Source organism: Meleagris gallopavo, chromosome 2 (genome assembly GCF_000146605.3).
Source record: "Meleagris gallopavo isolate NT-WF06-2002-E0010 breed Aviagen turkey brand Nicholas breeding stock chromosome 2, Turkey_5.1, whole genome shotgun sequence".
Lineage (NCBI taxonomy): Eukaryota > Metazoa > Chordata > Aves > Galliformes > Phasianidae > Meleagris > Meleagris gallopavo.
In genome coordinates, this window is record NC_015012.2 from 15,048,403 (window position 1) to 15,073,468 (window position 25,066).

Here is a 25,066-nt window from a genome sequence, read left to right on the forward strand (position 1 = left end):
TTAAAAATGCTTTCAGACAAAAACCCGTCATCAGAATTCTCGGAGCCGTTTCTCTCCTATATGATGAGCTCATAAAATCAACAGGTGAACTAGACTAGAGTCTTATGCTACCCAAGTGGGATGTCTGTTGGAACCACACAGGTTGCCAATGCAGTCACGTCCATGAGACTTGCATTCTGTGCAAAATAATAAGGCCTCCTTCTACCTTTACGTTTGTGTGCACCATATAAAAATCCATTTGAAAAGACAGCTGCTTATGACATTCACAGGAGCAGTTCTGCCTATAATGGCTTTGAAGCTTCTTTCTGAAAGTTTAACCACAAGTATCATTTGTCTCAGTGTTCCCAGGAAAGAGAACGTAAGACTTATTTCTAGAAGGGAACGACAGAGATACGGGGGAATTAGCTGATACAAGGATGCTGCTAAATTCCTATGACAAGTGGCAACTTGAGAAATGTAGTAGCTTCAGAAAAAAAATTATGAGGAATAGCTTTTAGGGGGAAAGATAGTTATCATTAAGTAGTTGAAGTAGAAGGCTGCAGAGACTAATCAGTCAGAACATTTTAGTAGAGGAGCAAATCTAGATGAATGAAATTGATTATGCAAAGTATGACAATTAATGAAAAATACAGAGGAAACATATGGAGGAATTAAGAAATGATCTGTTGTGTGGGTGAGAGAAAGACAACAACGTCAGATATAACATGCTGGTAAAGCTTTTTATTTCCCCATGCCCCTTTGTTTTTCTAACTCTTGAGCATTACCTCATCTATAGTTTTTTTTAATTCCTAGTGTACAATTTCTCATCTTTGTATTTTCTGCTGCAGACAACAAAACCCTTATCTAGCCAAAGCACCATCACACGATGACAAAGTCATGCATAACTGACTGTCTTCAAGTACATTTGTTTTATATTTACTAAATTTATTTTGAATGCGTTCACCCACCTCTATGGCATAAGCTCAGCGAGTTGAAACATCAAGTAACGTCTGTTTTGAGATCAGTCACAGATATATACACACATCTCACGTATTTATTTGGGGTTGTAAGTAACTGGAGGAAAATGGACATGCTGTGTATTTTTTGATCAGCGGATAATGCGAGAGTACCAAATGCCTTCCTTAAAAGTATACTGTCATCTCTCTAGTTCCTAACCTGCAATTCTTTGGAAGAAGGACATCTTTAGACAATAAGTTGTTTCAGCATAAAGCACTAAAATCCTGAGCAAATTGATTTATTTACGTAGAGATTCAAGACCAGAGCCCTGGGTGACATGGTGTAGTACCAGATCTGGAGGTTGGTGGCCCTGCCTGTGGCAGGGAGGTTGGAACTGGATATTCTCGGGGTCCCTTCCACCCAAGCCATTCTATGATTCTATGATTTGTAACATGTATTTTTCTCCAAATAGTGAATCTATTAAAAAAACACCTATTAATAAAAATTATTTAAAAAATGCTGTATTTTTACTCTCTTGCAGCTTACTTCTGTTTCTGAAATTTGAAGGCTGTTCAAATGAAGGCAATCCTCTTCAATTTTAAAGCAATCTGCAACTTCAAAAGTTAAAGCGTGAATGTATTTATAGTCCAATTTATCAGACCTGTCCTGGGGACAAGGAGATGCGATATTTTTTGTTAACTTGTTTTAACGCGGTAACCAGTGAAGAAAGGCTATATACTTGATTTTCCTACATCACCTGAGCGTTGAAGGAGAGTGACCATTCCTCTCCTAGGTAACGTGATAGCTCTTACAGAAATCCTCAGGTTCTGCATTAGTCAAACAACCCTAAAACTTCATCTGGCCTTTCTCAGATCTTTTTTTTCCGTCTTCTTTTTCTTGCATTACTTTCCCTCCCTTAATCTGCATGGTAAACTCCCTGTACAGTGTAAGCTGCAGGGCTGGACTGCTGAGCAGCACTGTTAGCTGCAGAAGTGTCATGTTGCATGAGGCATGGAAGGAAAGGAACTAACTGGTGATTGCCATGAGGCGATGGGGCAAAAGACATCCCCAGAACAACGCTGATGGCGCGGGCAGGGCTGGCACTAAGCTGCTTTAGTCTGAACCAAAATCCACTGCAAATTTCATAGCTTTCCCACTGATATACAGCTTAACCAAAGAACAGATGATGACTTATGCCACTGCTTAATTCACTGCTGAACCTCTCCCAGATGTCCTCATCACTTTAGCATACTGCCCTTCAGATTTGTTTTATAATGTGCCTTGTGCATCTCATAAATCAAGACTGAACTCTTCACTTCTGTGCATTACTCCTGCAAATAACCTCACACATCTTCTGAAGTATGATCCATTCACTTGATGAAATGCTAAGATTTTTCCTTAATGTGTCCTGGTCAAATTCGTAATTATAACACACATCACATTAAATGTTCCATGTAATAATTAGATGATAACAACTTGATGATTCCACTGAAAAAGGTTGAAAACAAGATCTGTGTGAATTGTCCTCTTTATGGCACACTGAGTTGCAGGATTGGAATCTGCCTGCTCATACACCAGTTCAGCAAATGCCATGAAGTCAAAAAGCTGCATTATACCACAAGGAGGAAAGTCAGCGTAACACTTCAGTGACAGGAGGTTCAGACAGAACAGCCTCTACTGCTGAGAATCGTTGAAACGACTCAGCAGTGACTTAACCTCATGTCTGGTTCAGCAGGGATAACCCTAAGCTGCGGTGCTTGGAGAACTCCACAGCCCAGATTTCTAAGCAGCATTAATTTGTGTGTTCAGAAGTTTTTTCCAAGTAGAAGAACTCTGGAGTATTCCAGATGCAACTGTCCAAATTATGTCTAAACTTCATTTTTAGAACTCTCTGGCTCATGCCCTATTTTCCTTTATCAGTGCATACTTTAGCACGTGAGCTTGCAAGGTTTTTAGCAAGTTTTAAGAGGATCTACATTGACTTGTCACATTTTCACTTAGGGATTCACTTAGGAACTTAAACTCCTAGTTTGCATTTTTATCTTTTTTATTATTATTATTTGCATTTTGCAGTTTGTCTTGCAGGTAGAGGGCAAGAAAGAGATTAGGAAAAAAACAAACCAGTGCACAAATAACTACTATTGACAAACTACATATAACATAGCAATAGTGATAAGTAAGGATTATATGGACATTATTCTACCAAATTTAATTTGTAAATACTTTCTGTTTGTTTCATGCTGTCTCTACAAACACCAAGCCAGAATGCTATAATTTGCATTAATTTTTACAAGTTGTTTCAAAACCCATTGGAAGTTTACCATTTTCTAGTAAATTACATAGTGACATTTTTGTAATGCTTACAGCCATAACACTCAGGCTAGGTATTTTTCAAATTGCACTGCGTGTTTTTCATTCAGTAAAATGTACGCATAGATTGTGCAGAACAATCTGAATTACTCTGCACTGAAGATTTCAGGAGTCATGTCTATTACTGCAGTATTTTTCCCACAGAGTTCCTGTTTCACGTCTACTCAGAAATAGCCCCTGAAATGTCAGAGGAGGGAAGTTAGGTGGCTGTCTGTTGACCTGTAAGATTAGCAGTTGCCAGATTCTCACGGCACGAAAAACCTCAAGGCCAGATGACAGTCAGATTCCACTCTTAATTACGCCTGCCACAGAGTCTAAACATACACCCAGCTTGTGCCAAAGTCGTGTCATGCTACATCTAGCTGATATGTGTCAAGGAACTGTGCCCTTCGTTTTCTACCGATATTCAGAGTCATCAACAAGAATAAATTCAATATGAGAATTGTAGCAGGTGCTGAGAACTCACTTGATATACGTACATATACATGTCAGCCTAGATAATATACTTGGGCATGGTAAGCAAAAAAGAACATAAATCACTGTCAAGACAAGTTGCTGTACTCCCTGAAAGACAGTCATGCTACTTTACTGCCTTGCTGAATCCAGGTGCCATTTTTTTCTAAATTAGATTTTGATTAAGAATTTACTATGTCTGAAATGCTTTTAACCCCAAGCCCTCATCCTTTTGACTGGCACTTCAAAACGTGTTCTGAGGAATAAAGTAACCTCACAGAGATTACAAGCACACAGGCATTAGGTAAATTCAACTTGAAATGAGCACAAGCAGCTGATGGTATTTGTCCATCTGACTTCCTTGTGAAGTCAGGCTACATTTTCCCTGTAAATGTAATTTTTGACCTGTCGACCACTTACATATCTGCTATAAAGAAACAAGCATAATTTTCTTTCATTAAGCTAAACGTTGAAAATCATCTTGAAGCGTAAACAGCATCATAGAGAAAAAACACTACAGGTTATTAGAGGATCAGAAGTTGTAACTTAAGCTGATATTATTTTTCTAAGATACAAGAATGAATTTTTCCTGAGCACTTGGTGCTGGAAGCGTAGCATTTAAAAATAGACCACTGAAGACAAAAATAAAAAGACAGCTGCATCTGTGAGCTGTGGTCTTTGTCAGGATCAGTGTTCTGCTTGGTTTTGCCATGCCTACGTGTGAACACCTAATTTGGGAACAAATCAGAACCTGATGACAAAACGAGCTATAAAGTTCTGGCGTTCAAAATTGTACAGAACCATTACCTTAACGTGTTTGTGAAATCTGAAAAATACACTGCACAACATAAACAAGTCACTGAGCCACTGCAAAATGTGAGCGGGGGAGCTTTATACAGCAGTAATCCTATACGACCATTCAGGAAAGGCAATCATATCTGTACTGTAACTTATTTTCTAAGACCAAACGAAGCATAGCTCCTTTTTGTATCACTCAAATTGACCATTTTCTTTCACACCTTCATGTTCTATTATTTGTGTCACTGCAGCTAGAACTGCAAGATTTATTTAGGAACAATACTTAATCAGTTGTGAAACACAACACATAGTCCAATCTCACAGCACACACACACACTAAATATTTTTCACCTCATCTTACAGGAGCATAAGAATTCATTCTCTGATTAGAGACTTCAGTGCTAGCTTTTAAACAATAAGAGCCCATTTTCTTACACATCTTTTTCACTTCATTCTCTGTTCCACTTTCAGTGTTATTTTATTGCATTATTTTATAATGGAAAGAAAATCTCAAGAAATCTGTCTATAATGTAGTGTTCATATAAATAGAGATGAGGACTAAATTTCAGGCCAATAACAATTTCCCAAACTTCAACCACCTTTTCACCTCAGTTAAAAAATTGTTTTCTTCAAGTTTGTCTTTACTGGACAAAACTTCTTCCTCAAATAATCTGACTTCCACCCCCTTTATCTCACACGGGGGCTAAAATTAAAACTTCATTGGTTACTGCTTAAGGAATCTCAAAGGAAACTGGCCCCAAGGTATCTGAAGAAAACAGAAAAGCAAATCTCTAAATCTGAAATGGATTCTATTTCACATGTTCACAAGGCCTTTTAAGCATCACTGAGGCAGAGACATAAAAATGACATGTCTGTCTCGGGTGAGGGACAGGAAAATCTAAAAAGACGCCTTTCCTTTGTCAGTGATTGGTAGTGGAGAACATCAGCACTCCTGCACTACAGGAGCCACTACCTTGGGGCTGCTATTTCATGTGAATGACTTACAGGGCACCTTTTCTCAACTGCTGACCCAGCCACAGTATCAGTACGTGTGTGTATTTACTCCCAGTGTCATCTTGTTGGTATCTATAGAACTTCAAATCTCATTACTGTTTGAGAATGAGGATGCTTTTCTTTAAGAAGGAATTTTGTCAGATATTACTGGGGAAAAGTTCAGTGCTCTGCGAAAACAACTCTTCCCACTGCTGATAAAAAGACAGTATCTGAGAGGTAGACCACACAACAAAGTCATTTATCAATTGGATTTACGTACCAGGACACAAACTAGCACCTAAGAATAGTACTGTGCATTGCTGTGGGCCTACTGGAGAGCAGCTGTGAAGAGCTCGGGATACATGGAAATGAAGAGGTTTAGCAGCTGGGGGTGTGAAAAAGATGTCGAGTTTAAGTTACAAGACTCATGGTTCAGCCTTCTGCACAATTAGCACACTAATACTCTTGGAGAACGTTTCTATTTAAACATTGGCTGGCAGCAATACTAGAAAAATTAAAGAACACTTTGGCTTTGACCCTACGCTTGAATCTCATGAGCTTAGCTAGTAAAGGATATAAATTGAATGACTGTCAAGCTTCTGTACTACAGGACAGCAGCTCTGAGGCCTAACGCAACTGGTTAGAAGAATAAACCTCTCAGAGAGAGGCTGCAGATAAAGAAGAAATAATTGATCCTGAAAGCAGAGATCTGTAGTAAAAGTCAAAGATGAGAAATCAGAAAAGCCCTCACAAGCATCTTGTGAAGTGGCTAAAATACATAAAAAGCTTTCCACGGCAAGATTTTCTTTCCATGTAACTAAGGAGACTGACCGAAGCTACTGCTTGCTTTTTTATCGGTGTAGTTTTATTCCAGATGCCAATGGTGTATGGCTACCAAACTCTGCTGCGCTGCACAGTCAGAGTCTGTTCCCACAGGCACTTAGGAGCTCCTGCTTTCCAGAAACAGGAGGAAGCAGCACTGGAGTTCAGGCCTGAGTCACAATACCACTTATAACTAGATAGGAAGGTTCCTTGCAGCCCCTCATTGCGAAGCACTTCCAGTATTTGTGATCAGTAAGATAAATACACATTGAATAGAGATAACCACATTAGAGATTATGTTGATTTCGTATCTATATTCTGTGTTATGCTAGTAAAGACCAAAATGGGTATGCAATCTCAAAAATTATCCAATCAAAAACACTACCAGGTTACTGCAGCCTGCATTCATATAGTCCCTGGACTTTACTGCCATCTGGAAAATGATACAGCATTAATCAAAGGTTAATAGTGATCAGGTGAAATTGTTCAATAAGCAACCTGGGGTTGCTAAATTCAGGTTCTTTTCTTTCATCATTCTTGTTTTTTTTAAAATGCATTCTTCTTTGACAAATCAGGGCAATTTTTTGGTGTTGTTTGAAAATGATAGGCCAGAAGATGAAATAGCATCAACTACTGCATCCTGAGTGATATATATAATACTTTGCCAGCTTTATGTAAAAGATAGAGCAAGGTATAAGCACTCAAACCCAGTACTGTACAACCACAAAATATGTTGTTCAAACCTCACAACACCAATTGGCATAGAAAGTAGCCAAGTGAAATATGTGAATAGAAAAAAAGAGTAGTATTATTCAAAGCATGATATAAAGAAAAAGTTACAATACTTTGAACTAAATTATGCAATTCATGTAAGTAATGGAAACACAACATTGCTAAATTAACAACAAAGTAGATTATGTGACTAGTTTAAAGTTGAGCCATTCAGCAAGTGGAATTAGAAAGAATAAATTCAGTTCTCAACTTCAATTTACAGCTTGCAGTAGAAGCTTTCCTATAGGGGAATACATCTCTGCTATCAACAGCGAGCCATAACAAATAGACCTGGCTCCCTGGAACACCCATGACAGAAGAAAGATTAAACCCAATAAAATGGAAGTCACTAGAACTCCCCAATTCACAGCAATTGATTCATAATCTCTTACACAGGGCAAATGATTTAGAAAAGTCTCTGTTCAGACAATGAAGTGAGCTAATATCTATGGCCTGATCTTGTGTGCACAGTTTTTATAGATTAGCAGGAATGACTGATATCTTTATTTACTAGCTTGGGTATTATTATTCTTTTGAAGCTTACCTTTATGTCCAAAGACAAGCTATAAAACAGAGCCTAGTGGAGCTGCTCAGACTTGTCATTTGTTATTAATAGATGACCTTCCCGTGTGTTTTAAAATATCTCAAATATGCAAAACCAGAACAGCTTCAACCCCACAAGAGAGCAATTAAAATGACCTAGGAGGTTTTCTAATACAATAGTTATTCTAGATGAAAGTACTAGCCATTCCCAAAGTTTAGGGTTATTACTATATTAACGAAATGTTAGACTAACACTCTTGTGAAGTCACTTTTCTAGTCTTTTTCTGAGCATATATGCATGGTCACGCCACTCAGTTTTCCTTGTAAGGCCTTCAGCTCTTACAGCATGTGGCACCATTCTCTGAGTTCCAACCTCTGCAAATGAGCATATCATAATCTCCATTCAATTCTTAGAATTTCTAGCTGTCTGTTCTGCACAGGAAAACCTGACAATGTGAACGCTTATGCTGCAGAAACCAAATGACAGGATAAAAAGAACAATTATTATGGCAATGCTCACATTGTTGTTTTTTCTTAATAGCATTTATCCTGAATACTTCTCCTGCTACTCGTGTTCTGGTTGCATCACCTAAAAAGATGCAGACTTGCTGCAGAATAAGAACCAGGAGCAAATCAGTGCTGGGACTACTGATAGAGACTGGAGAATGCTCAACACTAGATGCTTTTTTGGAAACACTGCCACTGCTGCAACTGCAGGAGTCAGCAGCAAGCTGAAGGATCACTTGCGGTCTGGGCCACTGCAGGACAACAGAGGGCTTCATACCTAAGCAGATGAGGACGGGAACACATTAGAAATTCTAGATGATGTGTTTCAGTGTAAACATATCAATCCTGATAGGCCATTTTTCATGCACTGTAACAGCAGCTGTTGAGTACAATAAATTAATGCTTCATATGAAATACATTTTCCATTCACTGACTAAGAAAACATAAATTTGAACTGGAATTGCATGAGGTTCCAGACTTTCCAGTGAGGCCAGTGATGCAACTATAACAACAAGGGTACATCTGACATAACAAATTTAAAGAAGAAAAGAGGAAAACAGTGGGAGGATAGTAAAGGTAAGTGTATCAGCATAGCCAGTATTAAAGAAGCAGTAAAAAAACCCAATTTTTTATTTTTTTTTAAATCAAGCATAAACATAGCATAAACACTGCATAAACAGTCCTGACTGACAGAGGAGGAAGAACAATTTAGAGAGAGAAAAAGAAATAAGATAGAATTGGAAAAGAGACGGAAACTCAAAGCGTATGTCCATACCAGTACCAGAACAAAACACAACATTGACGCTGCTGCAGTTTATTCAAGGAGTACTGAAATGTAACAGAGTTACATCCTTATTTCTGGTCTAGTAGCCCTTTCATGGGCCTACTTCCCCTGTTACCACATCAGTTCATGATTATCTCATATCCTGAGAAGTTATTCAGGAACTCAAAGCTGTGCCAGCATATGCATATGCCATGCTAAGCTCAGGATACAAAGGAAACAAGAGGCATGTCCAGAAGCTGCTGCTAGAAACCGCTGAGCAAAGTCACCAGCATGAGGTGAACCACCAACTTGCTTGGCAGTAGTGGGGCAATGGCTGGGCACTCAGAGACCACACGCATGCCTGAAAACCTTAATTTGGTGAGCTCCTACCTTTTCTGTAACACCCTTTGAAAGCATGCCTGTTCCAGTTGCACGCAGTGTTGTAGCCACTAAGCTGCCTAATGTGCCAGATGCTCACCATTCAGCCAATATTAGCATTCTGACAAATGAAACTACACGTCAACTCAAATGCTTAAGTTTACTAGATGTAGACAGACCTTTAAAAGCAGCTTGTTTTCAAAAAACTGTAGGCAAATCTGGACAGGCAGTGATAAGAAACGTGTTTTTAACAGGCCCTTGGTTGAGAGCTGTGAACAACAGATAATGCCTGAGGGCGAAGAATGAAAACTATGGGTGATTTTACTGCATGTAGCGAGATAGAGCGAAAGCAGGTGCAGTGACATGTCTTCATTATTACTTAATCTTTCTATCTCATAGATGTGGGGATTGGGACAACCATGAGATTGGAACTGTGGTGGAGAATACTGAACTGAGAATCTAATTTACTTTAGTGTCTACAACTGTATTCAAACTCAGCTGTTCATGAAGGAAAACAAGCAAATATATTTTGCACTTTTTAAGCCATCTTTTTGATTGTTTCAATAATTTAACAAAGTTCCTCAGTGAAAATAAATGCCAAAACAGCTTTGCGGAAACTTCTCTCTCAAAAAAACAGAGCATGAAGAAGTGACAAAAAGCAGAAAGATGTAAAACTTGTTTAATTCCATGCATGGATCGGCTACCTATAAATTAATCATACAACATAGGGCAACAGGACAGCAAATTTTCCCAATACACAACTGCATAAAGTATCACCATATAGATTTCAAATGCTATTTGGAACAGTGTGACAGCAAAGGTGCCATACTGTGTCAAATACATTTATTATGATCTTAAAATATCCAGATTTGTTGATAATTACCTCTGAAGAGTGAAAGATAACTGCAGGATCTAACAGCACTTACTGTCAGCTGTGCCGACACTGCAGGAGCACTGATATCATGTCCCTCATTGTGAGGGAGGGGATGCTCCAGCAGAGAAGGAAAAAATATGGCAGCATCATTGTGCTACCATCTGAGAAGTTACAGGAGGAGATCTGGTCATCAGGAAGTCATAGGAGAAAACAGAGACTCAAAGAAAAGTCTCCAGGTGATTTAAAGAAAACTGAATCTGTTTTTTTTTCCAATGCCAGATTTGTATTTCTGACCATTAAAATTGCATGATGCTGCTTCAGCTTTCAGAAGCAGAACAGAGGCTTTGCAATGGTATTACAATGAATATCAGGGAAAGAAACGTCAACAGAGCAACAAATCAGCCAAGAAGCTGTCTGGCAGACAAAGTTGGATCTGAGGGCATCTTCACACACTGTTCAGCACTAAAAGAAAAGACCACAAACCGCATGCAGCCTCTGCAAAAGCCCATTAGATGAAAGAAACTTGCTGCTTTGCCCTAATTTACCTAGCCTATGCAGGAGCCAAAACAGGATTTTGCTCACAAATTGCACCACTGTTTTCTTCCTACAGGAAAAAAATAAAATCAAAATCCAAGTAGATAAATTGCCAGCAGTAGCTGCTGCTCCCCACAGCCTTGTGCTGGGGATGTGACCATTCACTACATGCCTCTTACATCCTCAGCTTGCAAATCACTCCATGGTAAGCAAGCTGGCTCAGATCTGAGACTGTGAGTGTACAGAGGCTGCTGCGCAAGTTGGTAGAAGCCATGGTATAGGCAGCCTCTTCTCATATTTCTCCTCACTCTCTTTCACGGGAGGAGGGCTTCCTGGATATGAAGTTACTAGGCTGGAGCCTGAGTTTGTTTCTGTTTCCAGAACAGGTTTATGTATGCTTAAATTGACATGGAGCTCCTGGAACAGGTTCAAAGGAGTGCTACTAAGATGATCAGAGGGCTGGAGCACCTTTCCTATGAGGAAAGCTTGAGGGAACTGGGATTGTTTATAGCTTGGAGAAGAGAAGGCTCTGGGGAGACCTCATTATGGCCTTCCAGTACTTGAAGGGAGTGTATAAACCGGAGTGAGAGCGGCTGTTTACAAGGGCGGATAGAGATAGGATGAGGGGGAATGGTTTTAAATTGAGACAGGGGAGGTTTAGGTTAGATATTAGGAGGAAGTTTTTCACACAGAGGGTGGTGATGCACTGGAACAGGTTGCCCAAGGAGGTTGTGGATGCCCCATCCCTGGAGGCATTCAAGGCCAGGCTGGATGTGGCTCTGGGCAGCCTGGTCTGGTGGTTGGTGACCCTGCATTTAGCAGGGGGCTGAAACTAGATGACCACTAGTGGTCCTTTTCAACCCAGGCCATTCTATGATATTTCACTTTGGAGAAAGCTTCACAATGCTTAATACCAACGATTTGCCATCACAATATCAGCTAAGCAATTGCAGTCAGAAGTCTTTAAAAAGTTTTTGGGGACAGGAAGGTTTCTTCCCCAGCTTTCTAAACCCAGTTGTGAAAACTGAGAGCTTTTGATTGATTTGTAAAACCAATTCTAGATTTACAGCTGTGCAACAAAGAAAAAACAACTGACAACACGACATTCTGAGCTTGGGGCTCTTCATATAACACTGGAGTTGAGTAAAACCTCTCAGTTAAAAGGAAGATAATGATCTCAGTTAAATGCAACTGAATGCAGCAGTTCCTTTGCATGAAGGAAATAAGGCATTGGCATGCTAGCCAGGTTTCTGTTGCACTTTCATTTCCTCAAATCTCAGAGCTACTTTTCAGCACAGCAGGCAGTTAGCTCACCCTAATTACTGTCAGGGAGGCCCAGATGCTTTTGTCAGCTTTTCAAGCAAAGAAGAGGATTACCAGCAGACAAGCTAGCCATCTGATCAACGATTCCTAACAGGAAAGTTGTGTAAAAAAAAAATAAAAAAAATCCACTAATACTTATGTTCTCTGCTGAATGGAACAAATCTAAACACCGTATAAATCAAAGATCAAGCCTGATTATTCATATGCAGGATTATCTTCCCTGCTGAAGAGACAAATATGAATGCAGTCAATTAAAGAGAATTACTGTAGTGAAACCCTTTTGACTAAGGGCACTGGCCTTCAGCTGTGTGCCTGCCCACGGAAAGGTGTGGCTGTGGCAGAGGGATGTGGGGCATGTGGAGTCCCAGCTACATCAACATCAGCCTGCTGGGCATGGCTGGGGCCCAAAGCGTGCAGCTGCTCCCCCACACAGACAATCTGAATGGAGTAAAAGCAATTACTATTTTCCACACTTTGAAATTACACAGAGAGGATCCTCCATTCTCTTGCAAATTGAATTTCACAAGCCTTCAAAGCAATTCTGTTCGAGCTTGAGAAATAGACTCAGCGGCAGCTCTTTATCCGACGGTGTTGGCAGAGGCCGGTGACTGTTATCACTGATTTCAGCAGCTTGTTGAAGCCAGCACAAATCCCCTATCACCATACAAAATACAATTACCTTTCTCCCCCTCCACGAGAGAAGAAAAAGCCCTGTTTGTTTGAAAATTACAACTGCAGCTTAACCTGAAATAGTTTCTTACGTTCAGCTATATTATAAGATTAAAATAAGACAATCCCGATTAATGTAGTTCAGGGTTGTGTGTGCAGTAAATCTACAGTCATTTACTGACTTCTTTTACATGGTAAAACTTGCTTGTGTCAATTACAGCTTTTAACTCCAAAGGTGGCCTCTGGAGACTTGAGCTCTCCCATGCCCTCACCCAGCTGGGTGCTGATTTTGAACAAGTCACTTTGGCTCCTGTAAAACAACTCAGTCTCCTTTGCAAAAGCCACAGAGACATGCTGATTGCAAAAGAACCTGTTACAAGGCAAATATTATTAACATCACTGAGGTTACTTTGTTAAGAGCATGATCCTGCTTTGAGCAGAAAATCTGGAGAGGCAATTACCTTGTTGTTAATAAAGCCCTTTCAGAGCAGCATGCCTGATCTCCAGTGACATAGGGAGGGCTCCTTTAAGTCCTCTGTCAGATCTGCAAGATCTATGATGATCCAGATAACCCAGAGGATGCAAAAAGGAACCAGACATCTCCATGCATGCAACTGTATCAAATCCCACTGATTTCAGGTAATAGTTAAGTACTGCAAACACCTGCATTAGAGAACAACAAACTTCACACACTGCCTGCAATAACACGATCATGTTAGAAGGAAATAGTCTTTCCCAATAAAAATCTGCTGACGTTGTTCTTAATTGGTTTAGTATAACTAAACACCAATTTGGTGCCTGAGTTTGCACGCAGCACACAATATCGATGCCAATCTGTGTAACTTGCAGTTAACAGGACTGACTGCAAAGCCAGGTGTTTTGCTGTCACTGTGCACACTGTTTGTTGGAATTTCCCAGCTCAGTAGCACCTCCTTTCTTTTCTTTTTTTTTTGCACAGATTTATCTCAGTGCTGGTGGCAGTACTGTACGTTAAATCCACACAGATACCTTTGTTTAAAAGTTTTCTTGTTCTTTCAGCCCGAACTCTATCGCCCCAATCATTTCTGCTGTCATCCCCACCTTTCAACAACTTCCTTTGTGCTCTGAATGTATTATTTGGCATGTTGCAAATTTATATCTGAAGGAATAGAGTGATGAATGTGTTCAAAACACAGGCTGCCTCCAATAGTGTGTAGAAAGAATTTCATGATTTACATTCTCCTCTTGTCTACACTGATGCCAAACAGTACACTGAAAGCAAAGCAAGTCGATAGAGTTGTGCTGCTATGTCTGAGAATTTCACTCAGTGTACGAAACTATTTAATGAATGCTTCATTCATTTAGTCAGAGTCAAGGATCTGTTGCCCTTTCATTGCTGACCATTTCTGGTGCCAGGATGATACACATATGACCGATCTTCAGAGTGTACTCATCTATAATTAAAATAAAACACTGAAAAATAGCTCTTTGGCTGCTTTGAATTGTACTAATGGCTTTTTGCATTTCTTTGACAAACACTTACTCTCAAAGACACAAAAAGCATGAGAGCTCTGACAATGCCAAGAAACTTGTCCACAATGCCCTTGGAATTTTCCAGAGGTTCTTTGTTTCCAGCCTGTAAGTTACCATCTTCTCCTGGTCAGTAATGGGCAAAAGTTAGTGTATGCAATTACTGTATGGCACCGTGTGTACTTTCAACATGTATTTGCACTGCAGTTTCCAGAGTGCAAGTGCAAAACTTACCACTTCCAGCATGATGTGACAGTTTGCTGGAAGCTTTGGTAGACAGGATCAATACAAGCAGCAAAGTAAGCCATGCTCATCCCAACTCTTTTAAAGTTAGAGCTAGGAACTCAGAAACATTAATGGATTTTAACTGAGAAAAACCATATAAACTGTTGTTTATACCACCATGCTATGATACTGGCATTCTGCTCTTATTCATGGTCAGAGTATACATGTTTTAAGTGGTAGAAGTATAAACTTCTTCAGCTTCACCAGGACTGCTATGATTGTGGGACATTCCAGAGACTGATTTATTCTATATATTTTCTCAAAATGTCTTCCATTACTCTCTATTCAATATCCTATAGACCAGTTTCTCAATAAAAAATTCTCAATAAGAAATTAATTCAGGCTTTTATGGCAAATGCTGCATTTGGGTTCAGAGAAAAACAGTCTGTACATTGTTCATATACTTTTAACCATCACAGGTGCGGTACAGCAACAGGGAAAAATAGGAGGGAGCCAACAAAAGTATGGGCCATCTCTTGAAGATCACCAGTGAATGCTCTGCCTGTCACAAAGAACCACAATCAAGAGAATGCTGGCATTAACAATTAATGAGCTACTTAAAATAAGTGAATCAGATTGCATTTGACATCACATGTTACCTGCAGGTGAAGTTTTGTAGAGTGTAATTCACACTCAACATGGACGAAAGTAATACAGCTCACTCATTTTGCATTTTTGTTACAAAACAAAGATCCAGCAATCAGAATGACACCTTGTGTCACATCTTAATTAGAAAAATGAAGCAAACCAAAACACTTTCAGTAAAGAACGAATGAGAACTGGTTCAAGTTTTACCTTTATTCAGTCATAGGCTAAGATAGCACTGAAATGCCAACTAGAAATGCTATTTCTAACTTCGTTACCTTTTCAAGAAAAGACCTTGAAACCATTTGTCTGAACTTTTAAGCACATGTTTACAGGAAACACATATGTTTAAATACTATCTTTAATAGGGGTTCTTCTGCATACTCCGTACCAAATAAATAACCTGAAAAATCTCATATGCCTTATTTCTCAACAATGGACATTATGAAATTTCCTTTTGTGCTACTAAAAGTAAATAAAGGAATTTCAAATATTACCGTAAATGCTCAGATAATGCAGCATTACAGCTCTGTATTACTCTTGGCATTTGTAAATACAATCATGCTCATGCTTTACCATTCACCTATGCCACTACATTTTTCTCTTTCTGACCAAGGAGGAGGTAAGGAAATGTCAACCAAGAATTTTACTCTAACTTCCTGTTTTCTTCTGTAGGCTTACAGACTCTCCTTGTTAAATTACCAAAATATTCAAACACAATTTCTTTCATGTTTCTCTATTTTTTCCCCTTAGCCCCATCTACCCCGGTCATATGAGTATGGTTTCCTATTAATGACTTTTCATTGCTAAGACTTCGGAATAAAAATCTGCCATTTACTTTGTTTTGCTGGCTGGCTAATCAACGTGACTATAGTTTTCAAAGAATTCTGGGGACAAAGAGTGTTTAAAATCTCATCATTAGTTGAAATATGGGCATCTAGGTTCAAAAAAGCAGAAAAGAAAGACAGAAGCAACATTACATGCAGCAAAATACACAGACCATATCATTATCTATCAAAATACACAAACCAGTTTAAAGGCTAATCTAACCTGGTGTTTTTTCTTCCTGATGTTTAACAGCAGATGCCTTGGGAAGAGCTCAGGAATATGGCAAGCATAAGATAGTGGTCTCCTAGAATGCCCTCCTTGCCTTCAACAACTCACAGCTCAGACTTCTCATCTAACAAATCAAAGACTTTTCAGGTATCACCAGCATGGAGGGTTATACTTCACATAAAACAAATGGCATACTTTAGTCTCATGTTGAGAAGTCTACAGTAACTTCTGATGAAATGGAAAAATACAAAAGAAGCACATAGTGCATTAGCTCTTCTGCTCACTATCACTAGAAAATGGATTATTTACCCCCTGAGCTTCATTAGCATACCTTGAATAGGGCCACTGCCACCAGCACTATTAGAATTTTGCAGTGCAGAGGTGAAATTTTGTTAGGTGAGCTAGCTCTTTTCACCATCAGCCCAGGACTAAAGAGGAGAAACCACAGTATACCTCTTGTGATGTTTGCCATGGAGGTTATGATGGAGGACAACCACTTGATGGTAAGAATACTTAGATGCCTGGTGAAAGTTTTTCCTACTAAGATGAACATTACTGAGTATTCATCGTTATTATTTTAATACTGCAACAAAAAGAAAATGATATTGCCATATGGTAGAATTATCATGTCAGACATCTGTTAGCTCCCTGTTATGAAAAAACAAAGCACTTTAATATATTCACAGGGTAAGCATGCTGATAGCCACTTTTAATATATGAAGATATTAAGTATTTTGTCCCTGCATTGGTTTTCTTTAGAAGCTTGCACTACCTGCAAAACACTGAAAAAATAGATAACAGCTTCTATTTCTTGAAGACTCTTAGCACTATAAATCTGCTGCAGAATTTTACACGCAAGGTTCAGCTAAGACTATAGGGAAGGCACTAGCACAACAGATTGGTAAAGCTTTGCAGACAGTCATTGAAAACATCGGGCTGATCTTAGCCATTTGCAAATTCATGTCTAATTAGCTGGCTACAATACACTGGTTTTGTTTGAATTTTCTTTTTGAAACTTTCGTTATAAACTTTGCCTGAACTTAACAATAGAGACTTAAAAATCAAGCAAACACAAAAAAAAAGGCAGATTTGAACACAAGACTTTCCTTTCCTTTGCTCATTTTGTTGCTGAAAAAAGTAGGCTGTTTTGAGTCATTCTGAGTGAATTTTCCATCAGTTCTTTCACTAAGAAAAATAACAAGAACAACATCTTCACCCTTCTTCTACTGCCACTAGTGTTTATATAGCTGTAATCTTAATAAAGAAGATATCTCTTTCTCTCTCATTTAATTATAGAATGGTTATTTGATGTACTTTAGAAAATATTTTCATAGACTATTCCTTCCAAATGGCGATTCAAGCTATGAGCATCTACCTCTGTGACAGGAAATGTTAACGTCAATGACATTACACAGAAATTCTTGATGTGTTTATGCTACCCTACTTGCAGTTGGGTATTACTAAAATGTATAGCTAAAAAGTATTTTTATAAACTCAAATACATACACACACAAATATTTGCATTTTCTGGAAGGCAACACACATCTAGCTACCAGTGCTATCCTATGCTGTGACATGATAAACAAATGTATTGCTAATGCTCCGGTATGGATTAAAACAGTTAATTAGCAAGTCCATCACACACAGAGAAAATTATTAAAACTCTGTCGTATTTCATACCTCTGGGAGCCAAGAATAAAAGAACCAAGACTTAGTATTAACGTAAGGAATTATCAGCTTTACTGGATATATTCAGAGTGGCTGGATCTCCCAGAAACATTAAGGAAAATTCCTAGACTCTTAATTTTAGTGAATTTGTGGCCTTCTTTAACATGGAGACTAAATCTAATTCAGTTTTCCCAATGTATGACCAGAAATATAAAGAAGAAATGGAGAATATTCCCTCAGAATTTTCTACTTTGGTGGAATTTTCCACCAGCCCATCTGTTAAAATCACAGGAGAATATGGATGGGAAAATAAAACCAAATGATCAATCAAAATCTCACTCTTGCTGTTTGCAACACTTCCACAGCATCTGCTCAGCACAGAAACTAATGCCCTGCTTTAAAAACCTGAAAATACCATGCAAGTGCCATTTAAGATATGTCTAAGGCCATTTATTGTGACCTCATCCATTTCTTTAAAACATGAGAATGTCAGAATACATTCGTTCTGTGTATTTATAGTGTTATGCTGGAGGCTGAGCAAAACCTAGTCCAAACTGATGGGCATTTCAACAACCCTGTCAGCCTCTTCAGTGTCTCTTGACAGAATTCAGACACAAAAATCCCAAAGATTTAGTATGTGGCTAGATTAAAAGATGCAGCAAAATAATACAGTACACCATTCCTTGAAATGTTCTGTTGCTCACGAGCCCTTTTTCTTCCTGGATCTGAGGGCACGTCAGCACCATGCAATCTCTTCATACGGGCTTCTTCCCACATCATTTCTGCTTTTTTCAGAACTACTTCTAATTTCATTCCTGCATGTTATCCAAAGCCCTGGTATTTCTACTCTTTATTTTGAGATATACACATATTCCTTAATAATCCATCTGAACACATCAAAGCCTTCAGTGTTTTCATCTTCACCCCACTGTCATTTCATGGCAGGGAAACTCAGTTAATTTACTGATGAGAGATGAGTTGGAAGATGATGGTATCATTCCTCCCAGGTCACAAAACAAACCTAGGTCTTTGATTTCTGTTGACTTGATATATTCGCTCATCATCCTGACTGGATTTTAAGGAAATTATTCCTATTTCTCAGTTCATATTTCTATGCATTTCTACGAGAGAAAAGTATAGTTGGATCCATGGGACAATTTCAGTTGTTCTCTACCTCACTGCAGATAACCAGCCATCATCTCTCTTGAGTGAAATTGCTGAGTCTCACAGCTTTCCTCTTTATGTCAGTTCAGAGAATTTACTGTTCTACTTTGCATTAAAAACAAATTCAATTGAATAACTTCACTTGGCTTTTATACACATATATGCATACATATAGGCTAACAAAACCATACTGCAAAAGGAACATTTAAAAATAAAGCAGTTAAAATAAAGGAAAATGATGCAAAGAAATAATATACTGCCCAGATGAAAATTACTGATCGTGGAATTGCAAATCCTCAGTCTAGCAGAATCTATGAAAGAACATGGGGATGCAACTATGGGGAAGTAACTAAGTCTGAAGCAATGTCAATACGTGAACAAAGCCTGAACATCAGCTATGCAGATTTGAATGTTGAATACCAAATTGAACCAAATACCTAAATGCAACTTAGGTAATGGATTAAGTGAAATAAAGCATAAAATAACTAATGATTTATTCAAAATAGACATACAACATTGGCACTACTCACTCAAGAAAAAAAGAAAATGTTTTCTGAATAAAATTTTTATATTAACTCTAACTGAACAGTGTCCTAAGAATTACTTTATTAAAGAAAGTGATCTGAAGTCCACTAGAACAGGTGTGCCTATGAAAAAAGCTTTGTTCTTCAAAACAGTAGGTAAGAAGGCTTCAGACATTACAGTTACAAGTCATGTTTAGAGGAAACCTCAGCGTATGGTATGATTATACAACATTATATATGCTGTATATAACATACATCATATAGTCCTGGTGTCAAGTTCAATAAAACATGAAAGAACTTACCAGCACAGATGGGTCCTTGCCAGTCACACATATAAACAGACTGAACACTGTAGTGTGCAGTAATCAACCTGTGAGCCACTCCTGTATGTACACCATGGAAACTTGCAATCACCATTTGCATCACATTTGCAGCGTTGCTGACACACTGCTGCAGTACATTAGGGTCTGCAAGCATAGTGGCACATTTAGACTACCTACGTTGGATTTCCACTTCATATGACTCTGCCTTACTTTCATGCAGTTCTAAGAAATCATCCACAGAAGTATAGAAATAGAACTTATTGTTACGTGAGTTCTGAAAGGGAACTGTGTGAGTCGAGCATGTAAAACACACTTCAGTCACAGAAATTCAACAAAGATAGTGAATGCGATCTTCAGGCTTATCACCACTTCAGTTAAGGAGATTGAATACTTATTGCTTTCCTTTGATAGTAAAAGAGTTGCAAGGATTTCTACCTTGCAAGGCTACTGTAATTAAGTGATGGCTATAACACCCAGGCCTTTTCATCTATCCAAAAAGCAGAAAAATGCATAGCAGTGTGATGACTGTACAGTTGTGGGTCACTAAATCTACAACATCCTCTTGTTCCAGCTGAGTGAAATAATCCCATTTCAGTATAATCCTGATGTAATGATGTTTGTTTAGTGTGCCAAGATGCACTGAAGGGGAACAGCTGGCAGATACAGCATATGAGACACAGCTAAGCATCGCATCATGAGAAAAGAGATAGAAGAAAGAACTGAAGCTGCAAATGGCCTTGTATCCTTTTTTCTCCCAAATTAAACTTAAAAAACAACTTTGATTTGCAAGCAATTAATCAACAATTCAGACAAGCGTCCTATGGTTCTCTGGGTACCAGCAATGTTGTAATTTAATTTATAAGTGTGGGGTTTTTTTCTTCTTTCTTTTTTTTTTTTTCTTGTGCATCCAGACTGTAGGAGATATTTTCAAAGCATGTTTTAGATACATCCCTCTGGTATAATGGAAAATGCATGGCTTGGCTTCATTATTGAGACACTGGAAACCTATCCCACTTTGTTCTCTTTTTAATCTTTGCATTTTAAAAACACGATGGGGAAAACATGGATTAGAAATTTGCGTTAGAAGACCAAGATGGCACCAAAAGTCATGCAATTTGAGCCCTCTGAGGTCTTTCAATTCTTTATGCCAAAGACAGATTTGACTGCACTGGTTGAGGAATTCAGTACTTATTAGGAGGGATAGACAGATAACTGTGCGATCACATATAAGTCATACTTGAAAACAACAAAGTAGTCAGCCAAACCAACACACAGGTTTGGTGAATGCACATCTAAACCCACCCTATTTGTCACCTCAGTGCTCCAAATGAGGATCTCACACTCAATAAGCAAATACTTTGCAGTAGAATGGGAATTTCATCTGTGACTGGGCAGCAAATATTAAAACATATCTAGAGAATTTTAGTTCTCATGGTATCATATTTTAGTTTTTTAGAGATCTTACTTCAATTTCAAAATTAATAAAAAACTCCACTTGTAAGCCTTTAATCAAACTACGAAAACAGTTAGATGAATCTGAAAAAGCACAGTCTGATTGTTTAAACAGAAAAGCGAAAAACCACGACATGGGTTTCATGTTTTGAGGTACACGTAAAATCTCTTTGGTTCTGGTCTAGAGAACCCTTGTCCTTGTCTGCATTGTCTTCATCCAAATTGGTGGCACAGATGCCATAGAAAGGGACTGGGGAATGTAGTACAGCAGCTACTTTTGGCTGTAGGAGTAAGAGCATTCCAAAGCTGCTATCAGCATTTCTGATCCTCTTTCTTTAGAGAGGACGATCACCAAGATGATCAAGTTAATTTTACAACCCTAAGGAGTCCTAAGCTGCCTCTGCAAATAAGATGATGTTTAATCTGAATATACTGATTCAAAATCCAAACATTAATACACATAAGAAGATGAACAGTGGGATATGTTAAACATTGTGACTATAAAATCTACTCTTTAAAGACATAGAAACATGTTTGGTTATTGAGATACAATGAGACTGCATGCCAAAACCTGAAAATTTGGCAGTGGCAAATACAGACTTGTTCTGGTTTTAGATTACACAATAGCTTTTATTTGTTTTTTAAAGGGGGGAAAAATATTCACATATTTTCTTAATCAGTAGGGTAATACAATTTCAAAGCTTTAATTTCACATTTTCATACCTTTGCATGCTTGTAAAGGTATCTGTGTTCAAATACAAATTCTAATCTAGAAATGCCTTTAGTTAATAAAAACATATAAAACTCTTTGTGTAAATGGCAACCACAAATATAGGAAAAAAACATTCTATCAGACAGTATTTTTTTTTTTTAATCATATAATGTGATATATTTTATGGTTTTAACTTTCAGAAAAACATTCACTGGTAACCAAAGAAATGCAAGACAGAAAGAGTTCCTTAATTAATTAAACAAGCTTTATTAGCTTTTGTATCAGCAGAGCACTGTAGCACAGCTGTGGGTTGCATATTAGCCTGCTCCATCATTCCACATCGTCATGTTGTTTAAAAGTGTGGCTGCACAACCACTGAGAGCTGTGGGGTTGAGGTGACATGTCTTTGATGTCACAGTGTCCTGCTGGTCAGTCCCCTACGCTCCTGTCTCCTAGCATGTGGCCAAAATGTACTCACAAGTACAAGGGCACCGATGCCCCAGCACACTCTTAATGAACATTGACATGTGATGAGCTGTTGATATGTCCCAGTTATCGAATTGCACTCCCGTCACCATAGATAGGACTGTTGCATGCAGATCAGCTGCAAGAGGAAGGCAGACCCTGAACAGCTCAGCCCCAACATTTGCACAGAATTTTTAACTCTCATTGAGGTTAACACTTGTGCTTTCAGGATTTTGCCGAAACAAGCATGATACGTGATGCTATTTTTGTCCCCTGAATAACCTCACATGACTGCAGAGGAACTAAGCCGTTTATATACTTCTAGTTATAGTTCAACATAAAGGCATATTTTCTGTCATCTAGGGCCACGTCTAGGCATTGCGATCGCTGTGATGCCTGATGCTCTGGGATTCATTATACACTAGCGAGCATCCTGTGATTTACCAGAGCCCTGGGAAGAGCATTGCCTACTGATCTTCCAGAGGAAGAAGCAACAGCATTGCAGACACAGAAAGAACCTACCTCCAGTGCATAAGGACAACTGCAAACCTTTCAGCAAATAACCTTAAACCGAGATGGTTGGAGAATACTCTTCCTCCTATTAACTACACTGATTTCACGACTGGTACATCTCCATGACATTGGAGAAAAATGCCATTTAATATTCTGTGCAAAATCAGACACTCCAGTAAGATTTTAAAAATTGAATTTGTTCCCTAGAAGACTCCACTGTTTTTTTCAATGCTTGGTTTTACTTATTGGGCAAGGTGCTGAGCCAACCCCATCACTGTTATGCTACAGTGAATACCACCTAAACCCACTGCCTCAATGCATGTAAAGAAACATACGCATCATCTGATGTATGCCCTACTGAGCAACTGACCAAATTTCTGTTCATCAATTTAATACAAAGTCAATTTAATTCTGCTTGACCAAAAATCAGTGTTTATTGTTCCAAAACATGCAATCATCTCACAGTATATTGCAATTGCTGGTTAAGTGGCTAAGTGTTATCAGTAATAGCCCACTCTGACGAGGACAAAGAAGACTGCCAGAATCCCTTATGGAAGATTAAAAAAATAAAAGCTATTTTACACACAACTTTCAGAAATGGTTTCCAACACATGAGAGCAGGGAATGCTGTGCGGATAGGCTGTCATAATCACATCTTTAGAAACTGATGAGAAACGAGCATATTATTCTTGATTTACTATCCCTTCATTTATGACTTCCAGTTAATATAGATCCACATACCCTTGCCAAAGAGATACTAGAGGCCTGATTGTGCTATCCCCATTCAAGAAAAAACCATACTTAAAAGTCCTTTTGAAGCCTTTCTGCTTCTGCCAACTCTTGCATTTTTTATTGCAAGCCTTGCAGTACTCAATGTTTTGCTTAACATTTTGGCTCCTGGAATTATGCAACATATGAATCTCCTTTATTTTCAGTTTTAAAAGAAGTTTATCACCTTCATGTTTGAATAGAAAAGCTTGCAAATGAGTCTTTTAGAAAGTGTCAAAAATGAAAGTTAAAAAGAAGAAAGAACATAACAGTATTATTTTGCTGAATAACTTCATAAAGGAAATGATATTCTTAGAACAAATTCATGATTCCTAAGCCCCTGTGTATACTTGCGACTCACCAAAGTTAGCAGTATAGGCTCTAACTTCACAGAAGCTCTATTCTCGCAGCATTTAAAAGTTGGGGATTTCTTTACTCACACATAAAGGAATGCCACATTTTGGGAATACCTTCCAAAAAACTAGATTATGTCTCTACACTTTTAAAGAGGTCAAAGAGGATAAATATTTCGAATCTGTAGGGCATCTTGCTGCAGAAAGGAGGTGGGCGGTCTTCTCTTCTGCTTTGAGGCTCCTCCAGCCCAGTATGAGTGGAATGAAGGAGCTGTGCAGGAATTCTCAGCTTCTGCTCCAGTGGCTCTGGGTTCTCCCAAGTGTCAATGGCAAAGCAGAGAAAACCTTTTATTGACCACTGATCAGATGCTGGTTGCGCATCAATTGCCCAACTGGTGGCAGACGGGGCAGCTCAGTCTGTAAACTGTCTTCTCTAAAGAGTCTACCATAAGCATGTGGTGATCCTAAGGAGAGCTGGAACTCAGAGTCCACCATCTGAAGAGTCTGGATCAAAAAAACAAGCAGTAAACTATTCCTCCCATGGTGACTGCAAATCTGCACATAGCTTAACACTGAAACACTATACTAGCTTCCTAATTTCCCTTTTTTTCTTTTTTTCTTCTTTTCCTGATACCTTTTGTTTATTCTGCAAGCTATTTGAGGCAGAGGTTGTCACTTCCTGTGTGTTTATGCAGTGCCTTGCACAAAGGCTGACAGCTGTAGATGCTAATTATAATCACAGAGAAGTGTGGGATTCTCAGGGCACTAAGGAAAATGAGGCATTCACCTATCATTGATGTTCAATAGGTCTTAAGTACCTCTTTCCACTTTGAAAATCTACAGTTACAAGTACAATAATTAAGTTGTCTGTCACCACCAAAGCATCCATTGTTAAAATATGACACCGCCTCCAAGCAGGCAAACCTTCATTGAGAGCAGAGTCACTAACAAAAAG

The 25,066-nt window shown here is 38.6% G+C and overlaps 1 protein-coding gene across 1 annotated transcript in view; it reads right to left on the reverse strand.

Annotated features, from left to right (window-relative positions):
- Window positions 1-23,176: 23,176 nt before the first annotated feature.
- The window catches only part of LOC100544433 (neurexin-1-beta-like), a 72,836-nt gene continuing 70,946 nt past the window's right edge, over window positions 23,177-25,066 (reverse strand). Inside the window, exon 5 of the mRNA XM_010706639.2 lies at window positions 23,177-24,615. Within this exon, the coding sequence (XP_010704941.2) occupies window positions 24,460-24,615 (156 nt within the window). The 3' untranslated portion in view covers window positions 23,177-24,459. The remainder of the gene's footprint in view (window positions 24,616-25,066) is intronic.